This window comes from Cygnus olor, chromosome 8 (assembly GCF_009769625.2).
Source record: "Cygnus olor isolate bCygOlo1 chromosome 8, bCygOlo1.pri.v2, whole genome shotgun sequence".
In the NCBI taxonomy this organism is placed as follows: Eukaryota; Metazoa; Chordata; class Aves; order Anseriformes; family Anatidae; genus Cygnus; species Cygnus olor.
Window position 1 is genome coordinate 30,425,292 of NC_049176.1, and position 26,388 is coordinate 30,451,679.

The following is a 26,388-nucleotide window of genomic DNA, read 5'->3' on the forward strand; positions in this document are numbered from 1 at the left end:
GGCGCTTGTGGCAGAGAAGCATCAGTGGCACAGGACTGACACCCGCTGCTTCTCGCCTCTCCTGGCAGATCTCTGCCCCTTCCCCTGGTCCAGCACAAAAGGGTTAGCGTGGGACTTCGGCTGCCCCTCTTTTATTCAAGCAAGTCACTGCTGTGAGAGCTCCTTTCTGAGTGTTTTCTAACGCGTGGACTGGCAAGGAGTGATTTCAGTCCTGTAATAGATGCCCTGAGACGTTTCCTGAGAGCTCTTGGTGCTGGGCTGTGAGGAAAACGCCCCACCTCTGCTGCCCTGCAGCACGGGGCCGGCCCCTCGCCCCTTCCTAATCTGCAGAGGAGGTTTGCCATTGTTTGAGCGAGGTGTTGGGGCTCTAACGAAGGGCTCCGTTTTGACACCACGCGTCAGGCATCGTTAGCACGGGCGCTGCTGGGACTTGTTGCTGAATGAATGGGTTTGCCAGTGCCAGCCGTGTGGCCGGGGAAGGGCAGCTGCAGTCAGCAAGGAAGCGTCCAAATTAATGCGGGGAGTCGCCTTGCTTCTGAGAGCTCGAAAGACCAAGCCTAAATCTGCTTGACAGTTTCTTCTGGAGGGACACACATGGCGTGGAAGCATTTGATCTCTCAGCCAGCTAATAACAAACTTGAAAACAATGTAAATCGGTGATTATAAAGTGCTCTGAAAGACAAAAGGAGGATTCACATTTACATCGTAGAGCTTTGGTCCGATGTGATTATAAAAACAAGCTGGGATTGCAAATAATGTATTTGTAAATTGGTCCGTGACCTCTGCAAACCTATCGGAAAGCCTGGGTCACATCCCCCTGTGGCACAGGTTCGGTGACCCCAGTGCTGCGCGTGCCCTGCCGGCGGGTTTGTTCTGCAAGCAGCTGATCGGGAGGTTGTGTGTGGTTGTGTGAGCGTGCACGTGTATGTGTGCATGTGCAGCATCGGTGTCCAGCAGCGAGGCAGCCGCTGACACAGGAAAGCTCGTGCACAAGTTTGGGGGAGCTTTCTGAGCCTGAGCAGTGCTTTCTGTGCTGTGCGACCCGACCTGGCGGGGCTGGGCATCCGAGGCTTCCCCTGCAAAGCAGAGCCCAAACCGTTCCCCTCTGTCTGTGCCCTTCACCCCACACAAACCACGCGCTGCCTCTGCTCGCGCTGCCCTCGCCCCGGCCTGGTGGGGACGCTTGGGTGGGCGAGGGCCAAGGGCTCAGAGCGGCCACAGCGGAGCTGAGCAGGCTCAGGGCACTGCAGGGTCGGTGCCACCGCCCCTGGTGACACCCGTGTGGGTTTGTCCCCGTGGGTTCGCTGGGCGGGACGCAGCTCAAGTGCCAGCGAGTTTACTGGGAACACGCAGAAAGTGAGGCAAAAGCGGCCGATTGCCAAGGATAACTCGTATTGCTCTGACTAAGGGAGACTTCCGTTCTGAGCTACTAGGTTGGGTTATTCATAATTTTCTCAGGAAATTCACTTTTACCCTTGGGCTGGATTATAGTGTACTCCTTCCAAGTCAGTGACTGTGTGCAGCACCAGAGAAACGTGGTCGGCCCATCTGGCACCTAATGGGCCGCGTTGGACAAAGACGTGGCAATGGAGGTGTTTGCAGAGACTCAGCCCCTCTGAGCATACAGATATTTGCATGAAAAATTACTCCTGCTCTTTCTTTGCTTCTCTTCAGGCTAACGCTACAGACTGCTGTCCCCAAGGAGCCCAATTAGATCCAGATGTCTCACTATTCGTACGTGTTTTAATCTCTACCCCAACTTTACGTAATGCAATATCTGGTTTCTGCACGCAGCTCCCACCGCCCAAAAAATGAAAATATATCACAAGGTCTCCCTGACAAAAGCAAGCACAGATATTCAAGGAGTGGAACTCATTCAAGGAGTGGCAATCAGCACTACCGCCCCGATTTCTTGTCCCAGCCCCAGGCTGGGCGTTTCACAGCCGGAGTTGCCCGAAGCCAGGGCAGGCGGCAGCGGTGAGCGACTCCAGCGCTCGGGCGATGGTTTGATTCCCTGGTGGCATGAGTCCCTGCAGCAAAGGCCAAGTTCTTGTGCTGGCAGCAAAAAAGCTCTGAAGCCCCGTTGTTCTGGAGGACCTGACAGTGCTCCACCCGGACGGACGGTTTCTCTCTAGATGGCAGTATTGGTAAGGAGTCTCAGGGCACCACGCTGGACCCAGGGTCTTGCTACACCTCGGCTCTGTGTGATTCCAGCTGAAGTCCAGGAGTTCATTCCCCAGCCAAAATTACACCTCGAAGGTCCTTAGGTGAGCATCCGGGCTGCAAGGTGTTATAAAGCAAAGGTCACTGAGACTGGCTGAAACAATTCAGGAAAACGCTGTGCAGTGCTGGTTGTGTAGCACATAATGTGTGATAAATCCAAAGTCCAACCCCTGAATCTTCATCATGTGGAGTTTGCGGCAAAATTTCCAGTTACCATTGAAAAGAAACTGTTCCTCCAGCTTTGTAGTGAGGAACACGTGTGCTCAGCAGGCGTCAGTCATAGCACCGGCTGCCACGAGCAGGCTCAGGCAGAGGAAGGGGCTGTAGATGGCACAAACCAATTATCAAATGAAACGAACCAATTACCACTCTTTTTCTCAATGTTTCACACACAGTCCAGGCGTGTGGGACCACCAGCATGTCCAGGTGTTTGCACTTTCTCCGTCGTTGGCCCTGGCCAGCAAACGTGAGCTGGGACCAGCGGGGAGCGGGGCCAGGTGGGGGGAAGGAGCCTGGCTGACGGGTAGGGGTCAGGGGAGCGTGGCAAGAGCAAGAAGGGATCCGAAGCTGGAGACGAAGGGAGCAGAAAGATGTATGTGGAGACCAGAAGGATTTAAACCCTCAGAATGCTGACTGATTTGGTTTTACTGTCTGTATTTCCACAGGTTGTGATTACAAGGCAGCGTTAGCAGAGGTAACGGCCCTATTCCCCGTCATGGGAAGTGGCTTTCTGTGCCAGTGCGGGGCCTGCTTTTCACAGCATCCCACCTGTATTTTAATTCTGTAAATTCAAATTTTCCTCTGTGGCTAAAAGATCAGATATACTCACATGAAGCTTGATTACAGGGAATGAATTAGGTTTTAATTGGGATGAGGCCTCCTAGCGAGGAGCTACAGCCCAGATCTGATACTCAGCAGCACAATGTGCGCTTGCGTAACAGCACGTGAGCGGAGCCAGTCCACTTGGATGGACTCGTACAGCATCTGAAGTCATTATTAAATATCCACCCTCACATTTCCAATGGCAGAAGTTATAATTTGCATCGTCTTGGCCCATGGCAGATTGAATTTGCTGTAAATTTGACCCTTCTCTCTGCTTGTGTATTTTCATTCTACAATAGCAGTGTGATCACTGTTTGAGCGCAGGGCATGCACTAATGGCCTGGGGTTAAACGTTTTGCTGCCATCGGCCCCTCCTGGCCACCATCCCTCACAACAAAGGCACTGACACACCTGGGGTTGCACGCCCACATCTGTGCCATGTCCCATAATTAGACTGGATGAGATAGCTGTTAGAGGATTTGGGCTGCGTCTAACACCATGGCGCTGCTTCCAATGACTCTGCACCAACTTAAAATCAATTGATATCCCTTGCTTCCTTCATAAAACCCATTCTGGAAGGACTGTTACAAAGCCTTCATGCTCTGATCCCTCGAGGCGCCTGTTTTGGTGGCACAGGGCGGTATTTAGACGTGCTGCGCCTCGGTGCACAGCACCACTGTGGGGTCATTCCTCTGCTCTTCCAGGCCCAGCGAACCTCCCTGCAGCCACGGCAGAAAGAAAGGTGAAGGGAACAGTAAGTCGGAGGGGAATAATTGGGAAAAGGGAGCCCTGTGTCCAGCGAGCAAGCACGTGAAGCTCTGAACCATCTGACTCCGTGTTTATCCACGGCTCCTCAGAGACGGGGGGAGCTGGAGGGAAGCGGAGGAGTTTAGGAAGCTCGCAAGCAGAGTGCTTGTGTTGTTTCTGGCAAAATGACCAGCCACGTGTGTCCCTTCACAATGACATTAACCTCCCATGGCAGGGCTGGGAGACCCTCAGGAACACTCGTCTCCACCGTTCCTGTTCAGGATGACCTGCTCAGTTGTTCCTGGTGGCAGCAAAGCTCGGACCGCAGGCCGCAGCCACGAGCAAGGTGGAGCAGGATCCAGCCACGCAGAATTAACCTGACAAATGAAGGTTGAATCGCTCCAGACAGCTGCTGCCGAAAGGAGAAGCAGCTTTACCTCCGCACGGCGCCCGGCCTAGCGAGGTGCCCGGCGCCGGCCTGCAGCGACATGGCTGCAGCTCTTCCCGGGGTGGGTGAAGGCCGCGGGGTTTGTGCCATGGCCTTGCCTTCCCCTTTGGGGCCATCTGTGGGCCTTACGCAGGGAGAGGCTTTCCTGAGCTTTGGGATCACAGACAAGCACGTCTGTAAGCATTTTCCTCCTCAGGTCGCTAATGCTGTTTCCTCCCTGAACTGAATGTATTGCCGAAGTCTCATTTTGGCTGTGTTAATGCTACGCATCTGTCCTCAAAGAGGGGAAAGGGAAAGTTTCCTGTGTCTTCTTCTGACTATGCAAAACTGAATGAAACAGGAGACAGAGACTACGAATCTACCCTGTCCCAGTGCGGCCCAAAGATAAAAGCGTTAAAATGCTCTGTAATTACCGTCAACCTCAAAGAAGAAATTTTATGATGGCAGTAATCAGATGCTCAGCTCTAACAACCCATGGCACAAAATGAAAGAACGCAATTTTTAAACAATGCTGTTTTTTTTTTTAATTTGGCTCGGCAACGGTTTGAAGGTGTTTCTCCTTTTGTAAGAAATTTGAACTCTCACAATGTGAGAGTCTGACCTTTTGGATGACAGAGAAATTATATATATTTAAATGACGGCCTTGTCTAGTTCCAGATGCCTACATCTTTTAGCATAAAGCGCAGCCTTTTACAAAGAACCAAAGCAAAATGAAAGCATCAGTTATATGCAGCTTAGGCTCAAGAAATGAATTCGTATGTAAGTGTTATTCTAAACAACAGTTTGGCAATCTCTTTAACAATCAGAGTTTATTAGAATGCTAAAATGGCTACCGTCCCCTTAGGTCCTGATCTGCTTTGTCAGGAGTACCAATTTTTACACCTGGAAACCTATTGCCTTGCTTCAATTTGGGATAGATGCAGAGTTAGCGTTAAGGCGTTAGCTCCAAATGCAGGAGTTTTGTGCTTACACTGACAAAAGGGGATGCCGTAACTCCTTAGGCCCAGACCAACGAGCAGCCACACTCGGTCAGCTGCAGAAGGAGCTGCTGGAAGGCTATATATATATATATATATTTTTTTTTTTTCTGTTGCTGTTTACTCAATTTTCTGCTTATTTCCCTAAGGGAAAAGTTGTGGTGTGACCACAGCCTCTGCCTGCTCTGCCCCTTGGCCAGCGTGTGGGTGAGCAGCACCAGCAGCTCAGCACCGGCCGCAGCAGGAACGCGGAGCGAGGACGGAGAGGGCAGAGGCCGGGGCTGCCCGAGGAGGTGGGAAACGGTGCTGGAGTCACGATGGGTGCTGGAAACACTGTGGGAGGCTTCTGAGGTGCGAGTATAAAGGATGAGGGGCACAACACTGCAGGGTGTCACTTGTGCTGTTTGCAGCGTGTTTAAAAATTTACACTTTTTCCTTCACTTCGTGCTGCTGCAGGTACGTGTCTGCTTTGGTCTGAGAAAATCAGGGAGGCATTTTTAAGCTGAGCTTTCTGCATTTTCAAGAGAAACTTCCTGATTTTTGTACTTTTTATTTTGATTGAGAGGAATGTTTATTGTCAATTGAAGCTGCTTATTTTCTGCTTTATTACAAAGCAAGACTGCTACACGTATAGCACTGTTCATTAGTGTCCAGCTCACAGTAACAGGTGGGACAGTAGAGCTTCTGGCACCGTTTCAAGCATTTACTGTTGATAACAGTTATGTCAGTACTGGCGATGTAGGACATTTTATTTTTCTGCTTTCACTAGAAAAAAAAAGAGAGAGATGGATTAGATCCATGCAAATTAAAAAGTAGCAGAAACTAAACTAGACATTAGTGGTTTCAAATGCTCAGGCTGTACTGGTAAGCTCTCTGTCATAGTGGGAATCAAAGTCATTTTTTAAGCAGCTATTGTGTGTTCTACTTTGAAGTGATTATTGTAAATGTCTTATAAAAAGCAGCTGAGCTGCATTTTTCAATTTTATATACAGGCCTTGAAAGCCCACTAAGTAGCTGGATGCCCTTGCGCGTGTATGTTAAACTTGTTGTGCGGCAGAAAGAAGGTACAGAGTATACCTCAGCTCATGTATAAATAATATGCTACTAATTTTTTCTGCCATTACCAAGTGGGTTGATGCTGAACAGCATATAACTGCTGGGTATTTTATAGGGATTGCTTTTCAGATGCAGAGAAGTGCTGCAGATTCCTCCCACTATGCACTAATTCCTGCGAAATTAAGCGTGATGGTTTGGTAGCTCAGTGCTTGCATACTGACTCTTTATTCCACCTTAATTTCTGGACTTTCTTTTCCCTTTTTTCTTTTTTTTTTTTCTTCTCCCTTCTTCGCATCCAACTTTTTCTCTTCTTCGTTCTTCTTCACTGTTTTCCGACTTTCCATCTTCATGCATCATATTTTTTCCCTTCTGGGTTTTCCCTTCCAGCTTTTCCTCTTTTGTGGTACAGGAACACAGAATTCAAGAGCAGTATTTACCTCCACCACCTGCCACCCTTCCCTTTTCTGTGCTTTCAGCATTGACTAAAATTCCCTTCATACAACTCCAGCTCAGATGTTTATGTAGTTACTGTACTATCAGGAGAGCGTGCAGAAGAGGCTGACCAGACATCCAGTTTTTTATAATGTCCCCCAAAAGTGCTCCCCTGGCTGAAGGGGCTGCCGCGGCCCCTTCTGGGCTGGCTGCGAGTGAAAGAGGTGCCTGAGAGTTTTGGCCATATAGCCTCAGCTGTGTAGGTTTGTCCTCCTAAGAGATGTTGTAATGTGTACGGGTTTGTTAAAGCAAAGAACACGTTCCATAGCAACTGCAGTGTTTGTAGTAGCAATAGCATATGGGAATGCCTCGGCCCCGCACTTGACAGTACTGCAGTGACTGTCTGCACTGACCTGCTGCAAGGAAAATTGGAGTAATGAAGCACTGACTGGAAAAAAATACATGCAAAGCCAAATTTTCACAACTGGTATAAGCAACTTATAAACGAATCCCACTGAGGGTCAGCGGGAAAGAGGTTTGTCAGGCACCACAAGCTTGAGCGGGATGGATTAAACCATGCCTTGTCCTGTTGCATGACAGCTTCACGCCCGCAACCCCACGTGCTCACTGCTGGGAGCAGCTCGGTACTCGCCCAGCTCTGAACGTGGGCAAAAGCTTATGCACGGGGGCACTCAGGCACTGCCGAGCAATGAGGAATATTTAACCCCGAAGTAGAAACAAGCATGTTTCTTTGTGCTACGTACAAGGTCTTGTTCCCCAGCTCCAGCTCTCCTGCCGGCTGCACAGGTCAGTGATACTTGGTGCCAATGCGAAGCTCAAAGATCTTCTTAAAGTTAATCTTGTCGTGGGACCTAACTCCCTCAAAACAACATTTAAAAACATATAAAATATCCTTCAAGAACAAGTTTTCTTTATTTTGGTCCCCTTCATTTTTTTCCCATTAATAATGATTAGCAGCGTTTTAAATCTGAGTCAAGTGAGACATTGAGTGGTGGCCAAACACAGAAGGCAGCAGCGGGATGCCAAGAGCAGAATGGAGGCGTCAGTGGTAGGAGAAGGGGATGGGATGGGACGGGGAGGTGTGGGCTGTCATCTCAGAGAATTCTCTTAACAGTATGAAATTTTGCAGAGGGTTATTTGATGGAGTTTGTGGAAAATATCTTTAATTTTTATACACATAAAACTCTGTGGATTTTAATTTTCATTTACTCCACAGAAACTAACATAAATGTAACAAATGTTTTATTCGACATCTTTTAACATAAATAAAACGCTAGAAACATAACAAAATATTAAGTATTCAGTTACTTCCCGGAGTCCCATCGCCTTTATTCCATGTACCATGAAAAGTATGAGGCCTGAAGCAGTTTGGGAGGTAAAGGTTAAATTATGGCTCTGTATTCAGCGTTTAAAAACTCAGACAAACTCTCGAGCTCTGCAGTCCCTTTTACACAAAGAGCTTGTCAGCACGTGTTGCCGAGATTGGTGGGAGATCTGCACTGGCAACCCAGAGGAGACAAGCAGAAATGGCATGGGTTGAAAAGGATGAAGAAGAAGAGAATTAATCGTGGTCTATAAAACCAATATAACTTGTATTTGTTCCTTTGCATCGCAATACTACTCCAAAACAGAGGCCAACTGTTAACAGAGGCAAAGCCAACTTCATCTTTTGCAGGCTGACAAATGGTCATGTAAGTTACCAAATAACCCAAGACCTCAGGATTAAACTTCTCCAATTGTTTTCACATGATGCAACTTTAAATCTCTCTTTTGAACAGTATTAAATTTCCTTTCATTCCCATAAACTTCAGAAAAAGTTGACTGCTCTCACATTTCAGACTTGACCCAGCTAACTTGCACTTTTCCCCTCTGCTAGTCTGGAGAACAGAATAATGAAATTCAGACAACAGTGACCAAATGTTGCTCCATAGAACTTTCCTTTTACAAAACAGATGAATACTCCTGGGCTCCAAAACACTGCAGGGAACAAAACTCTCAAACCTTATGGAAATAAAATGGTAAGCCTATGCAGTGACTTCATCTCCTTTATCAGATCAGAGACATTTTCACTGGAATTGAAATGGATTTAAAAAACAAAACCCAAAAAACCTCTAAGTAGAGAAAAAGAATTAAAAAATCCCACTGAAGCCATTGTTGAAATAGTGCTTTATTTCAAAAAACACACCCACATAAGTGAAAGCTAAATTTCAGAGAGGAGAAAAGCTGCAACATCCCCATAATTTACAGACTGTGTTGCAGATAGAGTTGTGCTATTATAAGAGCCAGGAAAAGAAATATTTTAGCTTTCATTTTTTTTGTGATTAAGAAAAAAGATAAGCAAATATACCGTGTATTCTGATCCTGACAAAGGGCTGTAGAAAATGACCACAGATATGTGGCTGCTGCAAAGGCTGGAACTTCTCCCTCGAGGTGCAGAGCACTCCCGGATCTCATGGAAATCCGAACAAGTCAGTCCACCCAGCATCTTGCCAGATGAGGCCCTGTATTTATATAACAAGAAATACCCACTGTGCTGCAGATTTGCTGCTGGTGTGAGTGGAATTGCATTCACTTAAGCCCATTGCAAATTTAGCCACTAGAGTCAAAATAAAAGGAGCCAAAATATATAAATCCAGCAGACAAAGTTTATGGGGGAACTAAACCAAACATTCAACATCAAGATTTAGTGCAGCCAAATTGTTATAACTAAACGGGGTACCTTACATCATTTTGTGTCCTAGGGGCACAGTCTCCATTTTAGTGGCGTGCTAAACTCACGCTGATATCAATAAAAGTTTTACATGCAAAATGAGTGGAAAATACGAGATGTTAGATAGTACGATACAAGTCTATAAACCCGATACCTAAAACCTGCTATCATGGTTTTGGCAACCCCCCACTAACTTCCATGCAAATTCCACTGATGGATCTCTAGTTGAGTTTGTCTTAATTGAAAGTCTTAAAGGTGAATTGAAATGTTGTTGGAATAAAAACCTGTTTAAGATGCCAAATCCCTAACAAAATCCCTGTGTAGACTTACAAGTAAATAACTTGTAAAGGCAAATGTACAGGCCTTCCTATTAACCTGTCAAACCGTGAATTCTGGAATCTATTTTTCTCCCGCAAAATTTGTGACGTTCTTCTTCCTCTAATGACCGAAGTGTTTTACTGCCTTGCAGGCCTGGCAACAAAGATGATACTGTTTAGGAAGGTGGTGAAATCTCCCTTGTTCATGCTGATGACTGCGGGACCATGTACTGATGAATTTATGTTGAGAACTGGGAGGTAAAGACCAGATGCCACGGCCCTTTCCTGGCAGGACTGCTTACTACACGTTGGGCTGGGGCTACCTGCAAAGTTGTCTAATACGGTGTGAAGTCAGGGATCAAGGCAGCGGAGTGTAACAGTAGTTCAGTTTTCCAAAGTATTGCTTTAATGACCTCCACCCTGAATTAGATTTTCTAGGGTTGGGTTAAGTGATCCCTGTTACAAAAAGCAAACAAACTCTATAAGAGAAATTGTGGCCCCTTTGAAGTTAACAAGGAGTTTCACCTGAAATTACCTGAAATATTTTGCAGAGTACAACCCTGTCACGCCTGAACCAAGCTGTAAATCCATTACCTTCTTTTCGAGACTCATTTCTGGGGATAATGAGTAAGTCAGAGATAAAACAATTGTAACTCTTTCCTCCCGAAAGATCACTACAAAGCCCAGCATCTGAAATGTAAATCACCAGCCTGTGTGACTATTTGGAAGCGTCGCTGTTGCACGCGTCTGTTGCCTGTCCTGCTCTGTACCTTGTCTGGTTGTTAAATTAACGCTTTGAAAGTGCCCAGCACAATGGATACAGCACCTAATGAAATGCTGATGTGCCAGCACACAGTTATGAAAATTAAATATAAACAACAACAAAAATAATGCATAATAAGCATGCTGATATTTGCATGGGTTATTAAGTAGTTGTTAGCATTTGTGTCCCATTTTATCACCCTCATTTTTCCAGAAGGGTAACATTACATGTTATGGAGCTATGTAATTCAAGGATATAAAGAACAGAGTCCTTCTGCTATATATATAAAATTCCAGTGTAGTACACATATGAAAGAATTGTGGTCTATTTCAAGGCTTTTCCTTTTATCTTTTCCATAGCCTCCTGCCAATTTTCAAAGTACTCCCAGATCACAGAACTGAAGTAGATTATCTGAACAAGATCGTACTGAACCTCCTGATACTCCCTGCTATCATTCCCTAGGGCTACAACCTGTCCTCTGACCCCTGACAGTGCTCTCGCCCACTGTTCCCTACAGCTACCCAGGCCTTTGCTTTCCTCTTATGGCAAAGGTTTCAGCCTGAGAAGGGGACAGAGCTGTTGCATGGACTGGCACGAACACCCCCACTCATTGGCATAACCTGTCAGCCTCAAAACAACCTGAGGCCCCGGAGGGGTTGCATATCCCACCTCCTACGGACACCCTGGAGCTACTCCGTGGTCTCTGCAGCTGACCTGCCGGGCTCAGGCAGTGCAAAGCATGCCAGGAAACGTCCTGACAAGGACCAGTGCTGGGTTTATCTCTTAACTGAGACAACACATCAAGAGCAATCCATTACCTCCTTGCTCTTGGTGTCTTTTCTTACTCCTGCTGCAAACACAATTACTGAAAGCAGGCTTAATTGCTTAATAGCGTTCTGCCATGATCACCGGGTTTATCAACTGTTTTCGCATGTGCTTATGAACAAAAGGACAAGCTTTTGCTACGTGACCATATAAAGCAATACTTTTTACTTGCATGTTGGCCAATATATGTATTTCTTAAACTGTCTGTAACAGGCTTTTTACAAGGAATCTGACATGCTGGAAAAAGTGGCATAACAAGAGAGATGTCTTTCTTGTACACGCCTATTCTCTATACAGTAACTAATTTTCTTTTTTTTCTGTTTTTTTTTTTTTTTTGAGAATTCATAAAATTTACATTCACTCTTCTATTCATTTTAAAGAAATGTGTCATTATTTGTTCTGCATTTGCTCCTGAAAACTCAGCTAGAAAATGAGGGATGCATTGAGACAACGTCATCACGTGTAAGTCAGAATTCCTACCCTAAAGAATTGTTAGTGTAAGCTGAGATATATGTAAATCTCTACTCTTCAAAAACTATCACCAATTGCTGTTTTCTACATTGTGTCAGCACTTAAAAATCAACAGTGAAATCAGATTTAAATGCAGACTTTCCATGGATGTACAGATTCTAGGAATACATGTGAGGGCCTAGCCCTATCTTCAGCTTCCACTCTGGAAGCCTTACCATGGTCTAATTCCAGTTGAATTTCAAATGGGCAAAGGATGGTTGTTATAGTCTCAGTAGTTGAAATGAAAAAGATCTGGAATAGATTAATAGGAGTGTTAGTGAGAGATGGAAAGGAAAACAAGAGCTCTCTTTTAATGTGACATGATACTTAAGAACACACATTGTCAGTAAGTACAAATGTGCAATGTTTCTCTTCTACTTTGCTGTACTTCTAACACTGTTCTCTTACAATATTTTGCTTATCATCCTCTTGTTAGGTTTATTGTACTTACAAATCATTCCCAGACAGTCTGCTTCTTAGATATCTTTTCATTAAAAAAAATAATAAAAAAAAAAATGCATGTAATACATTTTCCCTGCGGGAACTAATTCCAGAAAGATATTGACTACAAGCCTTTTGTTGTTTTAAAATATGTAGACATGCATCAAACAATTGTTTCTTCTCCCCAGAGCTACCTTCTGAAGTTTTATCTGAGCATCATATCTCCCAAGCATTCTGCAAACCACGTAGGAGAAACTGTCTCTAGTTTGTCCGCCCAGCCCAGTGCTTATCATTAACTTGGCTACTTTTTGCCATCAGATCCTTATGAATACTCTGTGTTATTCATTTTGTAGTGTTTAGGATTGTGTCCACTCCAGTTCCTTTGTTTAATATATTTTTAGTTCTTCCACTGTGGTATGACAGGCTGCAGTTTGTTAAAGGAAAAGTTGGGAGAATATTTGTATTGATTTCAAAATGCTGCAGATTAAGAGCAGATGTACGAGTATTCCCAAAACGTATGTTTTAGCTTTCGTTTATGTGCTGTGCTGAACAGTCTTCAAGCCAGGAAGTGATTTATATTTGCTAATTGCATGCACTTTGGTAGATTTGCAGCTAAAAATAAGTGGTTTGTTTTTTAATTATAAATGATTTATCCTTTCACACTGTGTGTATCTAACATTTTGAAGCTAACCAAAGACTTGGGGAATCTACATTTAGTTTCCTGATCTGCCATAGACATCTTTTGTATTCTTAGGCACTCTCAGTGGGTTATCCCTGGGCCCAGCTCGTAGGTGTCTGGACCTCACAGCCATATTGCTTCATTAAACAACAAACAAGGAGAATAAGAAACAATTTTGTGTAACAGCTAAATGAATCTAACAGCAGGTTGCTGCCAAAAGCAGCGGTTCCACCCCTGAACGAGGGTCCCACTCGCCTTTGCTGGACCTAACACCCCAGCAGCTGTGGGGGCAGTGACCCTGCTGGCTGATCTGGAGGAACTTTGCTCTTTTTTGTCTCATCAGAGGGTGTTTTCCATGCAACCAGTGGCTGAATGGACTTGTCACGATGAACATATGAGAAGCAAAAGAGATTTTTTATGGTGGGCAGCTTGCTGTTAGATCAGCTTAGAAGTAACTCAAAATGTCACCCTAGAGGACCAGTGCAAGCGAGTCTGGGCTGGTGTTGCAGAAATCCTATCCCAGCTCTACAGGCTGACCTATCCCAGCTCTACAGGCTGACCTTCTCACTGGCATTAACTCTAATATTCCTGTAACTATAAGATAAGTGTCAGGGCCCTGAGAGCACTCATAGGTCTTAAGGGCCCTGACCAGCCTCACCTGAGGCCTCCACCCACACCCCCACTGCCCACGGACTCCGTTTAAGCCCGGCTCTGAGCCCTCAGCCCCTATTTCAGCTATGTTGTAGGTGTATCTGTCTGTGATGTTACCTCAGCTGTGCCTGGTCATGTATCCTGCGGGTTTCTGAACTGACTTCCCTGCTTGATCTGGGACCTCTCTTATTGCTATGGGCCTGTCTGACCTGATGACTATCACCGGACCTTACTCTGACCTGTGACTTAATTTTTCAGCTTGATTTCAGACCTGCCTCACCATCATGAACTTGCCTGATGATCTGAACCCCTGTTTGGACCCAGGCCTACCTCCTTCACCTCACTCAGGGTAGTGAGTCAGCCTCTGGCTGGTGATGCTGCCGTCCTGGTAACTGTGGTGTTCCCTCAGTTAGTTCCCTGTCCCGTAAGGAACAGACAAAAAGGTGGCTCAGTGGTTTAAAATGGGAGAAACATCTCCATTCTGAAGATATGACTGTCAGCTTAGCTCTTGAACCACCTCAGCTCCTGTCTCTTTGTGTCAGAAACCACATGCAAGACTAGGAAGACCACGTAGCTGCCTAGGGAAGCCGACAGTGTGGGTCTTGAAACTCTGTTAGCATCTGACAAGAAGTGCAAGATTCATATGGCAGAAAATGAACCTGGGAGGTTTGGGGGGAATGCAGGAAACAAGGAGGAAATTCCTTTAATCTTGTCTTTCGGTCCATTCTGCAAATGAACTTCTTATTAAGCAGTTACTGACTTTTGAAATCCTAAACCTAATGTAAGCATCCTAGGAATGTGATTGTTCTCCTGAATGGAAAGTGGTCGTCATTCCCAGTAGCTTTGACCAGCTTGGCAGCGTCCCTCAACCCCAGCAAAATAGCGCTACTTGCTATTGACTGCAGGTACAGCTGTGGTACAAAGTACGGTGAATTGGTGCTTACAGAGAATGGAGAAAAGGTGGAACAGAGCAGAATTAAAATGCTCCTTTCAGCAGACAGATGACTTTTTCAGGTAAGTTGATTTTTTTTTCTTTAAATAAAAACTCTCCAGGAGAGAATTAGTATGTTACACGTTGATTTCTCTATGGCAGAAGAGGGCTGAAAAGGATTCCTAGGATGCCGCCTGGACTTCTGAGGTCCTGACTGACAAAAGGACAGGCACAGTAAATTTGAAATGTTGTGAGGGAAAAATTGAAAGTTCTCAACCCGTGTATGAAGAACAGCTTCCCTGCACTGTAAGTGCTTGGTTTCTTTGCTTTGTTTCAGTGGAAAATGGTCTTAAACATAGACTAGTACATCCACAGAGCTCAGCAGGATAAATTTGACATAAAACCAACCAGCTGCCCTTCCTGCTGCCTCAGCTGCACCCCGAGTGGTGCTGGTAGCAAGGCCAGAAAGCGGCTGGCATCAACTGCGTGCCTCCCCCATGGCTCAGATCCATGGGTGGATCCCACCACCACCCACCCCCGTGTCGGTGAGCCCTCTGGGAAGCCTTGGTGCCCAGGACTGGATTAAATCGCAGCTTTAACACCTCGACGCGGGGATTTCACCACCTCCCCGCCTTGACACAACAGCCCCCTCTGAGGGAAAGCCAAGGGCCGAGCGGGGGCAAAATGGCGGCGGGCGCGGCGGGGCGAGCGCCCCCTGGGGCCGCCGGGCGGGCCGGGATGGGTCGGTAGGGGCCGGGCCGGACGGCAGGGGGCGCTGCCCGGCCGGGCTGCGGCGGGGCCGGGGAGGGGTGGCCGGGAGGGGGCCCGGCCGGGGCTGGGCCGGGCTGGGCGCGGAGCTGGCGGAAAGTGACAAGTGAGGAGCTGAGGCTTCCCCGCCCGCCGAGAGAGCGCAGCCCCGAGGGCGCGGCGCCGCGGGACGGGTCGGCGGCGCAGCGGAGGAGAAGAGGAGGAGAAGGAGGAGGAGGAGGAGAGGCGGCCCCGCGGCGGAGCGCGGGTCGGGCGGCCGGCCCGGGACGCCGGCGCTGCGCGGTGGATGTCGGAGTAGCGCGGCGCCGGCTCAGGAATGCAGCAGCCGCCCCGGCCGGGCGGCGGGGACGGGAGCCTCTTGCTGCTCCCGCTGCTCCTGCTGCTGCGGGCGGGGAGCCGGGCCGAGCTGGCGGACGCCACGCAAGGTAAGGGGCGCCCCGAGGAGCTCGGCGGCTCCGGATCTCTCCCTTCCCTTTCCTTCCCTTCCCTCGGCGGCTGGTGCCCGACCCCTGCCCGGCGGCTTTGTGGAAGCCTCCCGAGGGCCGGGCCGAGGCACCGGCTCGGGGCGACCCGCGATGGTGGCACCCCCCGGGCTGGTGGCACCCCGCGGTGGCACGGCTTGTGGTGCCGGCTTTGGGCGGTGATTTGCCTCCTTTTCCAAGTGTTTCGTTTTAAACAATGACCTCAGACCTTAAAGAAAGCCTCTTCGACTTAGTTTTAACGAGGAGTATTTATTTGCAGCCCTTCTGTTTCGTCAGGGGCTTGACTGCAGCCTTTCGCACGTGAATCGCGTTTAACCCGCAGCGTAGCGCGTGCATAAAGGGCCCTGGATTGCTTTCGGGAAAAAGGACTTATTTCTTAGGCCAAGTCAGTAAAAAGCGAGTGGTGATTTTGGATGGCTGCATGAGAATTTCAGTGAGAGGTGGATGTTCACAGGCTCGGTCTCCTCAAAGGTATTTTATGGCGTGTGCGTAAATCACGAGTCACTTCTGCAAAGTCCTGTGCGATGCCGTGGCCCTATCTCGTATCTACACAATAAAAAAGCGAACGCTAAAGAGGTATAAAGCTGATGAGTTTAAATACTTAGGGGTTCAGAAGCGAAAAAGCTGTGGTTTTGAAACCCTTAAGCCGAAATACAGATACTGTAGGGTAACTGCCAGGAAAAAAGCCAGCTGCAGATCACAGATGCAGCACCCTTGTACGCCCGTGCGTGGGTTTCTGTGTGTTTTGGAGCGTCCCCGCTGATGCCATTACCTGGAGCTGTGCGGTAGGTGCTGGATGCATCTGAAAGCCTTCCAGAGACCGCAGCGGGGCTGGGCTGGACGCAGGAGGCTCCCGGTGCAGATTCAGTGGCTGGCTGATGTTCTAGCTGAGGACGGGAATTCTCCATGACATCTCAGTGGGAAAAATTTCAAATGTTGTTTTCCAGTTTCTCTAGGGAATGCTGTGCATGTTTAACAAATAGCTGCGTTTTAAGAAAGAGGGGGAGAAAAAGCCCAGCAGAGAGCACAATGTTGAACATGTTGAGGATGTGACTAAAATAAATACACTCAACATCCTTTTTTTTTTTTTTTTTTTGAATTTCTTCTCCTCGTATTTTTTCAGTGTAAGTTCAAAACTTTAGGCTTATAGTATGAAGTTTTATGGGCTTCTAGGAGCCCAGAGGAAAAGAAAACCCCACAAACATAAAGCAACGAAGCATACTGGGTCCAAAACTGGACATTTTCATTTACTGTGAATTCTGCTTGGAAGTTTATTTCATGATATGACTTCACTTTTATGTCAGCACATATGGTAATTAATGACCGTTGATATAGTCATTAAAGTACAGCTACTTTCCACACTGAAATATTTCCTATATTGAAACCAATGTCTTTGGCAAAAATTTACAACATTGACTCATGGGCAGATCAAGTGATGTTTTTGATAGACAGACATCCATCACTTATGTTACAACCATATACTACATTTTTTTTCCCCAAACATATTTAAAACATAGGTTTTATAGAAGAATTAGGGAACCTGAACATCTGAAATGGTAATAAAAAAAAAAAGTATAAAGTGTTTTGTAAATTTCTGTAAGATATTTGGAGTGGCTGAGTGGATAGATTTTGCTCCACCAGGAAACCAACCAGCCAAACAGAACCCTTCAGTCCCTACCCTTCACCTTCACATTTTTTAAAAGGACAGCTGAGTAAAAGACATTATTTTTCCTGAGCATGTCAAATAAGGACCTCAATGTAAGTCCATCTCTGGTAGTAGCCTGACTTCTCCCAGACAAGCCCCAGTGCTGATGGGCCAGGAGTCCAAGATCTGTCTGCCTGACACAGCGGAAATAAATATTAAAGAGCAGATTTGGCTGTCAGCTCCCAGAGGTGCGGAGGGATGAGAGCCTCGTTGTGCTGCGCTTGGTCCAAACACCTGCGGAGACCCGGCTGGCACTCCAGAGAGCCCTGCCTCGACGCTGGGAGCCAGTAAACATATGCAGATGTGCGCAGACGTCCTCCTGTGAGCAGGCTGATGCGGCTCGGTAGGACAAGTCAGATGTGCATCTGCTCCTAGGGCAGGAAGCTGAGCAGCTATTGTCACGGCTCTTCGGGGGGATTCTTATGAAACCACCTATTTAGCTGAGATGTTGTCAAGTGACCAAAACTGCTTTGCTGCGTTGCCTTCCAAAAGCTCTTTTTTGCCCTTTTCACTTTTCCCCTATCATCCCTTGCTTCCTTTTTGTCAGTGACCTTTCCTTGTGGAGAGCACAGCAAAACAAAAAGCACATTTTCTTTGTACGCTTGTGCTGTCTTTAATGCATGTTCCTCCCAAAGGTGCTCGCAGGCTGGCCCAGCAGCACTCTGAATAAAACCGCAAAGTTTATGTGGATATAAAGAACAGGAACTCCAACTTGGATGTGTTTTTATTCTTTGCAGCATCTGAGGTGACTTTTGGTATTACCTCTTCAGCTTTGTTACTGTTCTGCATCATGTAACTGTGCGAGGACTTGCCATGGAAGGAGCTTGAAGAATATTAAAACATTTTTGAGCGTGCAGTAAAGCATACAGATCTCTAGATTATGTTTGAGATTGTAGGGAGGGCTGTTGATTTCCTTGAAAGTTGCCTCTGTTGGGATAAAGTTCCCCAACTCTTGATAAGTTGCTGTAATATCTTGGTGGATAATTGTTTCATCCTTAGATCAGCAGGCTGCTGTTTCAGCTGGCGTCCTCTTAGGAGTTTACAAACAAACAAAATGATTTCATTGCCATAAGCCTATAAAAGGGTGAGAGAAGGCTTCGCTGTTTCACTCAGCCTGCCCGTGGGCTCATGTTTCTTGACAAAAGTTGCTCGAAGTATCAGCAAATTGTCTTCCAGGATATCATTTGTTTGCTTCTGTAATTAAAGTCTACTGGAGCTGCTGTGTTGATTAGGCGCACACAGGAACTTAAAGTGTTGCAAATGAGATCAGGGCAGGGAAGCATTTGAAAGCTTGCGTATGGATTTTAAATACAAATACCTAAAGCTAGGCAAAGAGGGAAAAAAAAAAGCTTCCCTGAGGTGTGACACTAGATACCAGTCTTTGGAAACACATGCAGAAATGCAGTAGTCTTCTGAGACTTGAAAAAGCACCCCAGAGTTGAAAACCCTCTTAAAAAGCCTCTAACCAAATGCAGCTGCTTTCCACGTAGCGATTGTCTTGCAAGCCAGAAATATCTGGAAAGCTCAGTAATGCAGAATGAAAAGTGTAAACCTTCTCTTCCCCAAACCCCAGAAAAAATGTCAAGTCATGCCCTCAATGGCAAGCTTTATGTTTAGACAATTATACGTGTTTTTGAAACCGTGTCTTTAGAAAAATTGTTTAATAATCCTGTAGGCTGTGGGCTGCAGCTAACTGGGGCTGCAAATAAATATCCATTAGCTGCTGTTCCTGTGGCGTTCTCCTCTTGCTGCAGGTACCCAAGTAAAGAAACCCCAAAATACGTGCTGGTGCTTCACCGGGGAGGTTGTTCCCCGGACCACAGGAGGCGAGGCACTGCGCCAGGGCAAAGCTGAAAGGTCTCACACCCAGCCGGTGACAGCGCGGCTCATGTTTTGGTGGGGTCTCCTATGGATCGGGACACTTAAATGGACAGCAAAATAAGTTATTTTGTCGCTGTGGAGGGGCTGTGGAGCAGAGCCTAAAGAAATGTTTGGTTTGACTGGGGTTGGGACGGCAGTTGAATAGTTAAGTGGCTTTGCGGGGTTTCTTCCGTCAGGGTTTCGTTTTCATACTAATCATGGAGATAATGAAAGACAACGGATCTGCTCGTTTATAAGTGGAACAATAGTTAAATGAGTAAATGGGAGCACGAGTCCGTGATTCTTTGTAAGCAATAACACAATATTAGCGTTAAGCAAAGGATTCTTCTGTAGGTTTGGTGACCACAGTTTTACATGCTTTAGGATTAATGAAGAGCACTCAAAAATTCCTGAAATTTTACATTTGGTGTAAAATTTCATTCGGTCATGTGCTGTGGAAGAAGTTAGCTGCTTCTTTCTGCTTACAGGCAGAGCCTCCAGCGGTGCGGCGTGTGAGAGGCTTGGCCTTGTTTCATGGCTTTTAGTGGGGCTGGGATGACTGAAGGCATGGAAAGGCTCTGAAGTTTGCTAAGTGGAAAAAGTGAAATAACTTCAGCTTAAAAAGAGACTGCTGGTGTATTATATAATAATACGGCTCTAAATATTAGCATTGTTTAATGAAGTCTTCGAGGTTCTATAGTGGATGTGATATAAATAAAATAACTTGCATATTTGGAGGCCAATGCAATGTGATATTGAAAATGGTGCTCGGCCAAAGTTGGACAGCTTGGGGAAAAAAAAGAAAAAGGTAGCTTTAGAAAGGAAACCTTTAGTGAGGGAAAGCAATAATGCAGCCTTCCCAGCACACTTCCGTGCCGGCATCCCGCAGGGAGGAGCATTACTTTCCCTCCCGAAGTGGAGACGTCGCTGTGCTGCTGCTTCCAAGCACATCTGCGGAGCAGTTAATGAAAGGAAACGGCCGGTGGCTTGGAAAGAGAATCCCCCGGTGCGTGTTTGTGAGACGGACGCAGATTCGGAGGGTGGCACGGTCTGGGCTGCGCGTCCCCATGGGCTGGTCAGGACGGGAGCAGCTCAGTTGGGCTGGCCCAAGCGTGGCTTGATCCACACGAGCCTCTCTGTCCTCATGTTCTGGGACGCTCGGGGCACGTTGGGACCACCAAAGGGAAAGGAGATACCTGGCCTTGGTGTCGGGGAAGTTGACTAAAAAAATTGCAGCAAGGTACTGTGCATAGAGGCAAGGCACACTCCTCCTCGAGAGTTGAAGTAGAAGTGCTGGTAACTTTGTGCAGATGTTGCATGGTTTTTATAAGGGCTGCCGATGCCCTGTTCTGCATTGTGCTGTGCAAAGTCGTGCTTTCACTCCGAAACAAGTCTTCAGTACCAGGTTTCCTTTAGGACTCAGCCATCCCAAAACACAGCGGGCCAGTTTCACGACTAGATGAGCTCTTGAGAAAACAGTCGGCAGAGGCCCCAGTGGAAGCCTGCGCTTTATTAAAAGTGTTTTTTTCAGACCGGTCAGGTCATATGTTGAAATTGATCCTTCTCCGTGGCTTCCTGCGACCTCCTGCTCCTCTCCTCCGAGGGCTGTCGGCTCCGTGTGCTCCTGCCCCATTCCCAGCCGCGCCGCGCGGAGCCCCGAGCGTCTGCTGGGAGGGCCATGGGAAATGGAGAGATCAGAGATAAGCAAGGAAAAATGCTCGGCAACTTTATAACCTCATCGCACGTCCCCTCCAGAGACTGGAAATATCCGAGGTTATGCTTTTCTTACCCTTGGAACCTGAGATTATCTTTGGGGGGGATATGTCCTTCCAGATTCACAGCGTGAGAGTTCCCTTAAGGCAGTTGTGTTGCCTTCCCCTGAAGGAGGTGGCACAGTTCCTCCCTGAGATGCTAAAGCCATGCTTTAAATGTCAGTGCTGCAGGTACAGCACGCTGCCAAAGTGCCCGTGTGGTGGCTGGTCCGTACAGAACACCAGGGCTGCTTGCGCAGAGGATGCGTGCTGGAGGAGGAGGGATTTTGTTACCTGCATGGCCTTAATTTCAAAACTCGGGAGGACCTTTAGCTCCTTGGAGCTCTCCTGACTTGGAGAGGTGCTCACTTCTCAAAATTTCATCACAATGGAGGCACGGATCGGTCCAGGGGGTTCAGAAGCCCTGTGAGAGGTGGCGCTCCTTGAGGTGATGCAGTGAGATGTTTCACAAGAGCCCTTCATCTCTTGTTGGGCTGCTGTCACCTTGAAAAGAACCTGGCTTTGCAATCGGTCTTCTGACCACAGCTAGGTACGAGAAGGGGGCTGACATCTGCAGGGAGAAGTGTTGTTACCTTTCATTAGCCCAGCTTTTGAGTGCAGAACGTGGGCTTGGACCTGAAAACAAGAGTGGTCACTAGTAAGCCCTGATGATAACACCACCACCTTTCCTTGTTATTTTAAATTATTGAAGTTGTGTAAATATTTGAAAAATAGTGGTGAAGCCTCCAGTCCTACGTAGGTTGACTTGTGCTAGGCAAAGGCTGCCGGTTAGTATTTTGTTTTCTTTTCATCTTTCCATCTCCTCTAGGACGAACTCTGTAGAAAAATTATTTTGATACTTGTTGCATTAAATTATTTTTAATTCAAATGACTTATCCACCGTCTTCCAGAGAGTTTTTGTCTGATTTGTGAGCAGAATCTGGGCGTCTGTTGATAGGGCTGCTCTTCCCGAAGGCTTTGACTTAAAAGCAGGATGTAAAGGTGGCGATGTACGTATATAAGGGTTCTTGGATAATGAAAATACGCCGAGATGGTATAAGGAATTTTGGGGTGCTGTGACAAGGCTGGCCTGATGTATGTCCCAATAGGTTTGAAGTGGATACAAGCGAGGTCACGGGGGTCTCAATGTTCTCCTAGAACTGTTGGTCGTGGTGAGCACTTCATCCTTCCTTTCTTAAACTTGGTACCAGTTTTTATTACAAGAAATGCACTGGGTAGGTTTGGGTAATCTAAAACAGCTTGCAAGAGACTTTTTTTTTTTTCTTCTTCCCCAAATATTAACATGTTATGGAACTGCTAATTGTTGAAGTCTGTGAGATATTTAGACATCTGGAAAAAAACAGAAAGGATTAGTCCAGCCTCAGTACACCCTGTGAGGTCAGGTGGGTGTGTTCCTGTCTTTCTCTCATGACAAATTGAAAGGGGGTTGGATATTGCCATTAGATTCTTGCATTTGATGAAGCTTTTTAAGTTTTCAGCCCACTTGCAGAAAAATTACCTTCTCTGAGCTACCCAGCAAGCGTAAGTCACCTTTTATGACTTGGTTGGCAGAGAAGCTGTGTTGTAATACCACCATTGCATTTGTAACAGCAGCCGAATAAAATGTACAAGCCTTTCTTACAACCCTGGCATCTGTACCTTTGATCATTTTTGGAACGGACAGGGATTTTTTTAAATTTTTTTTTAGCTATTGAATTCAGTTTCAGTAATTCTGACCTCAGAGATGACTGTTACTGCATACTCCAGCAGAGACCAGAAATTTAACAAAATGACAAAAAAAAAGTGAGTATTTGAGCTCAGGTTAGACACATTTTTAGTTAAGTCCTTGTTGCAAAACTTCTGTAACCCACCTTCCTCTTCATGGATAAGTGCCATCTTCGTTATACTGCGATTATCGCTCTCATCCGTGACACCTTTATAGAGTTCCTGTATGTCTGAGCGCTGAGGAGTCTATGCCATGTTTACAACAGTTTTTATTGCCTCTCTCAATTTTTCCTGCAAGAGGTCACTTATCATGGTTGAACATCTCTTCTTCAAAATTAACTTGGCCCCAAATAAAAGGAAGTATCTTTGTAATTGTTTTGTTTGCTTTGAATTCTTGATGTGCTGTATAAGTACCAAGCACTCGGTGCGTTTAAGTTTTTAATTTTATTTTATATGTTAATTATTCATTCCATATGTTTTGATTTTTTTTTAATACATTCTCTGGTGAATTTACTAAGAATTTGAAACCTGCTGGAGACATCCCTTTGTTTCCAGAACAAGTTGAGTGTGGAGAGCTGCATGTTGAGCTCTGCTCTCGGTATGCCTCACTCAGGGTAGCATGAAGAGGTCATTTAATTCCCAGTTGATTGTCGGGAAAATTGATTTATGTCATTAAAAACTTTCAGAAGGCCACTCTAGGTCTAGATAGCACCAGGTCAATCTTTGCTTCTGCACATTGACTTATTTTTCTAGTGTCCTGAATTGTTTCTCTTTCTACTTTCAAAGCTCTTCTCTAAATTCTCAAGTCCGGCTTTGGACTTGGTTGTGTTGCTGGTGCTTCGTAGAGCTCTGAATGGTCTGGAGTTGTGGTTTGGGAGCGTGGTCCCGTTGCCCCGCATTGCATCAAGCAGGTTAGATAAACTTGGGCATGCCGGGCTGCCGGACCTCTGAGGTCAAAGCACGTCGTGCTCCTGCTAGGACATTTTTGAGCTCGGGGCCCCTTACTTCTAAATTCACTTTTTTGGCAGTCTGTCAGAGCCCAAGTCTGGCAACCTTTTGCAAGTGAGATGCAACAAGCCTCACTTCTTAGAGCTATTGGTCTATCGCTGTGTTTTTAATTTGCTGTAATTTAATAACTGACACAATGCTGGAATAAATAAATGGGCTGCGAACATTCTTGTAGACTTCAGAAGTCCAGCTCAGGGCAAGGTTTAGCTTTTAATTAACACTGTCCATGAGATTTATTGTTAAAATTGTATCCTTTTAAATAAGTAAATCTGAAGTTGAGTAAGAGATGAGTAATTGAAACCTGGTGTGGGCTCACAGAAGGCGCTGCGGAGCACGGGGCCGTCCCCAGTGGAGCGAGCGAGGGCCCGGCGCAGCGCCCGGCCCTGTTCCTCCCAAGTTACGGGTCATTCCCCTGCTGGCCCTACGCTGGATGTTGTAATTATTTATCCCCCCCTTTATTTTTCCTGTGTACAGTATGTTGCTGTGTGTTGAAAACCACATGTTCTTCGGGATGTTAGGGAAGGTAGCGTTTGACATGTGCATAAACCAGATTTTAGTGCGGCGAGGAGCTCTAGGAAGGCCTTCAGAGGCCCCGCAAAAACCAACTGTTAAAGATTTTTTTGCTTCTTTTAGCCTCTGCTGTTAGGTAAATTCTCAAAAGAGAGGCCCAGGCAAGGGAAGAAGCTGCAAAGGCATCCTCTCATTATAGAGGAATCTTAGTCATTAGCAAAAGTCTAATTCATCAGGGATCAAAAGAAGACATTCTCCTGATTCTCTCCAGTTATGTAGGGGGAGATGATATCTGATTTGCTGTTTCTCCTTGGAGAGTCTCTTTGTGGGATGTGATTTATGGTCTCACATTCTGCTTTTGTGACTTTTTGTTGTTGTTTAACATACAGTTGTCTTTAAATCCTGGTGAGTATTTCTGACTCTTATGACTGGTGCTATAGTGAAGCCTGACCAGCACCAGAAGGCTCACAGACCTGCAGAACACTTTCCATGCAGAAATTTTAACATTTCGTGTGGGTTCCTCCAAGATACTTGGTTTCCCACTTCTCGTAGCAGAGAAGCAAACAGCTCCAGACATGAGGACTTCTGCCATCAACCTTTTCCATGTCAGTCTGAAAATCTGCAGGGAATCGCAAAGTCAGACTGATTTGCTTTTGGTTTATTTTTTGGTTGTGCTACTCAGGGCTACAGAGGTGTGTTAGGTTGGGCATTAAGCTAACTGTTCCGTTCCTTTCTCCCTGAACTGGCTTTAATGGGAGCCAGATTGGGCAGCGGTCAGAATTGTCTTTCTGATTTCAAACTCTATGAATGCTGTAATAGTGCTGGGGAAGCTCTTTGATCTGTCTTGAAAACATAAAATGTGAGAGGTTGGTACTGGGGCAATGGGGAAGAGGTCTTCTCAGTGTTCACAGTAGGTAAAGTTAATTTCCAGTAAATTTGCTCAATTAATAAATAAATAAATAAATAAAAAAGACTACCAGCAGACTTGCTACTTTTCCTTGCCAAAAGAGCTCGTGGTTGGGTAATATAATCTTCTGTGTGAGTGCTGCAGGTGGAAACCGATCCTATAAATACAAGGATTTGGGGGAACCTGAACGTGTCCGGTCCCTTTTTCATCATTCATGGGGCTTGTTGGGTTCTGTTCCCATTTGAGGCCAACCTGAGGACGCCGGGCTTGGAGCTCTTAAGGACTGGGCACAAGTTGTTGTCCCGCGTTATGATTACCCTGGGATACCTTTGGTATAATGGTCCCATATATTTTAAAAATCCGTGGGACCAAAAGGTTTAGACTGAACGCAGCACAAATGTCTGACCTGGCATCATTCTTCCTGCTGTGCCAGTGAAGGACTGAAGCTGTTGCCCCAGGCTTGTAGACGTGCACCCAGCAAGGGTCATAGCAGCAGGAGCAGTGCTCCCATTGCCTTTGATTTGGGAAAATTGCAGTGTGTAAGGGTTCTGCACAGTTTTGTGCTGTAGGTATTTTTTTTTTGTCAGCCGTACAGCAATCTCCTACCCAAAGCCTGTAATTGTCGGATGTTCTGCTAGGCTTTTCCCCCTGCCACTTATTATCTCCGCAGATTATCAAGGGTAACTTCGCATGGACTAATTGTAATAACTGAAAAGGCCTGAGGGGAAGAATTCTGTCTCTACTTTGCAAGCAGGGGATTAAGTGTGTATATATTCAGTGTAATTTGCTGGGAGGTGTCTTTGTACGTAGCTGTCAGAAGACCTGTAAAATCATTTGAAATATTGCGAAGGGTAGTTGTGTGGTGATACGCAGGTTCGCCTTTCTTTTGCTTTTGTTGGGTTATCTCACTGAAGCTGGTTTTATGCACTTTTAATGCACTTTTTTCTCTCTCTTTGCCTGCGTAAGCTAGTGTCAGCCTCCTTAAGAAGACACTTACGTTCTTGAAGGATTATTGTGCTAATTTAGCTCTCATTTCATCGGGTATTAAGGCCTGATATTATCCTGCTATTTGTTGCTGTACTTAGACTGTAAATTACTGACAGCAGAGGTGGTTGGTGA

At 46.2% G+C, this 26,388-nt stretch overlaps 1 protein-coding gene and 1 long non-coding RNA gene across 2 annotated transcripts in view; one reads left to right on the plus strand and one right to left on the minus strand.

The window, feature by feature from the left end:
• Nucleotides 1-15,406: 15,406 nt before the first annotated feature.
• The window catches only part of ROR1 (receptor tyrosine kinase like orphan receptor 1), a 156,370-nt gene continuing 145,388 nt past the window's right edge, over nucleotides 15,407-26,388 (plus strand). Inside the window, exon 1 of the mRNA XM_040565292.1 lies at nucleotides 15,407-15,746. Coding sequence (XP_040421226.1) covers nucleotides 15,638-15,746 — 109 coding nt within the window. The 5' untranslated portion in view covers nucleotides 15,407-15,637. The remainder of the gene's footprint in view (nucleotides 15,747-26,388) is intronic.
• Nucleotides 16,033-16,677, minus strand: LOC121073858. The gene is made up of 2 exons (XR_005821970.1): nucleotides 16,576-16,677; nucleotides 16,033-16,349 (listed from the first exon to the last, which is right to left on the minus strand). It is a non-coding gene; the product is annotated as an uncharacterized LOC121073858 (long non-coding RNA).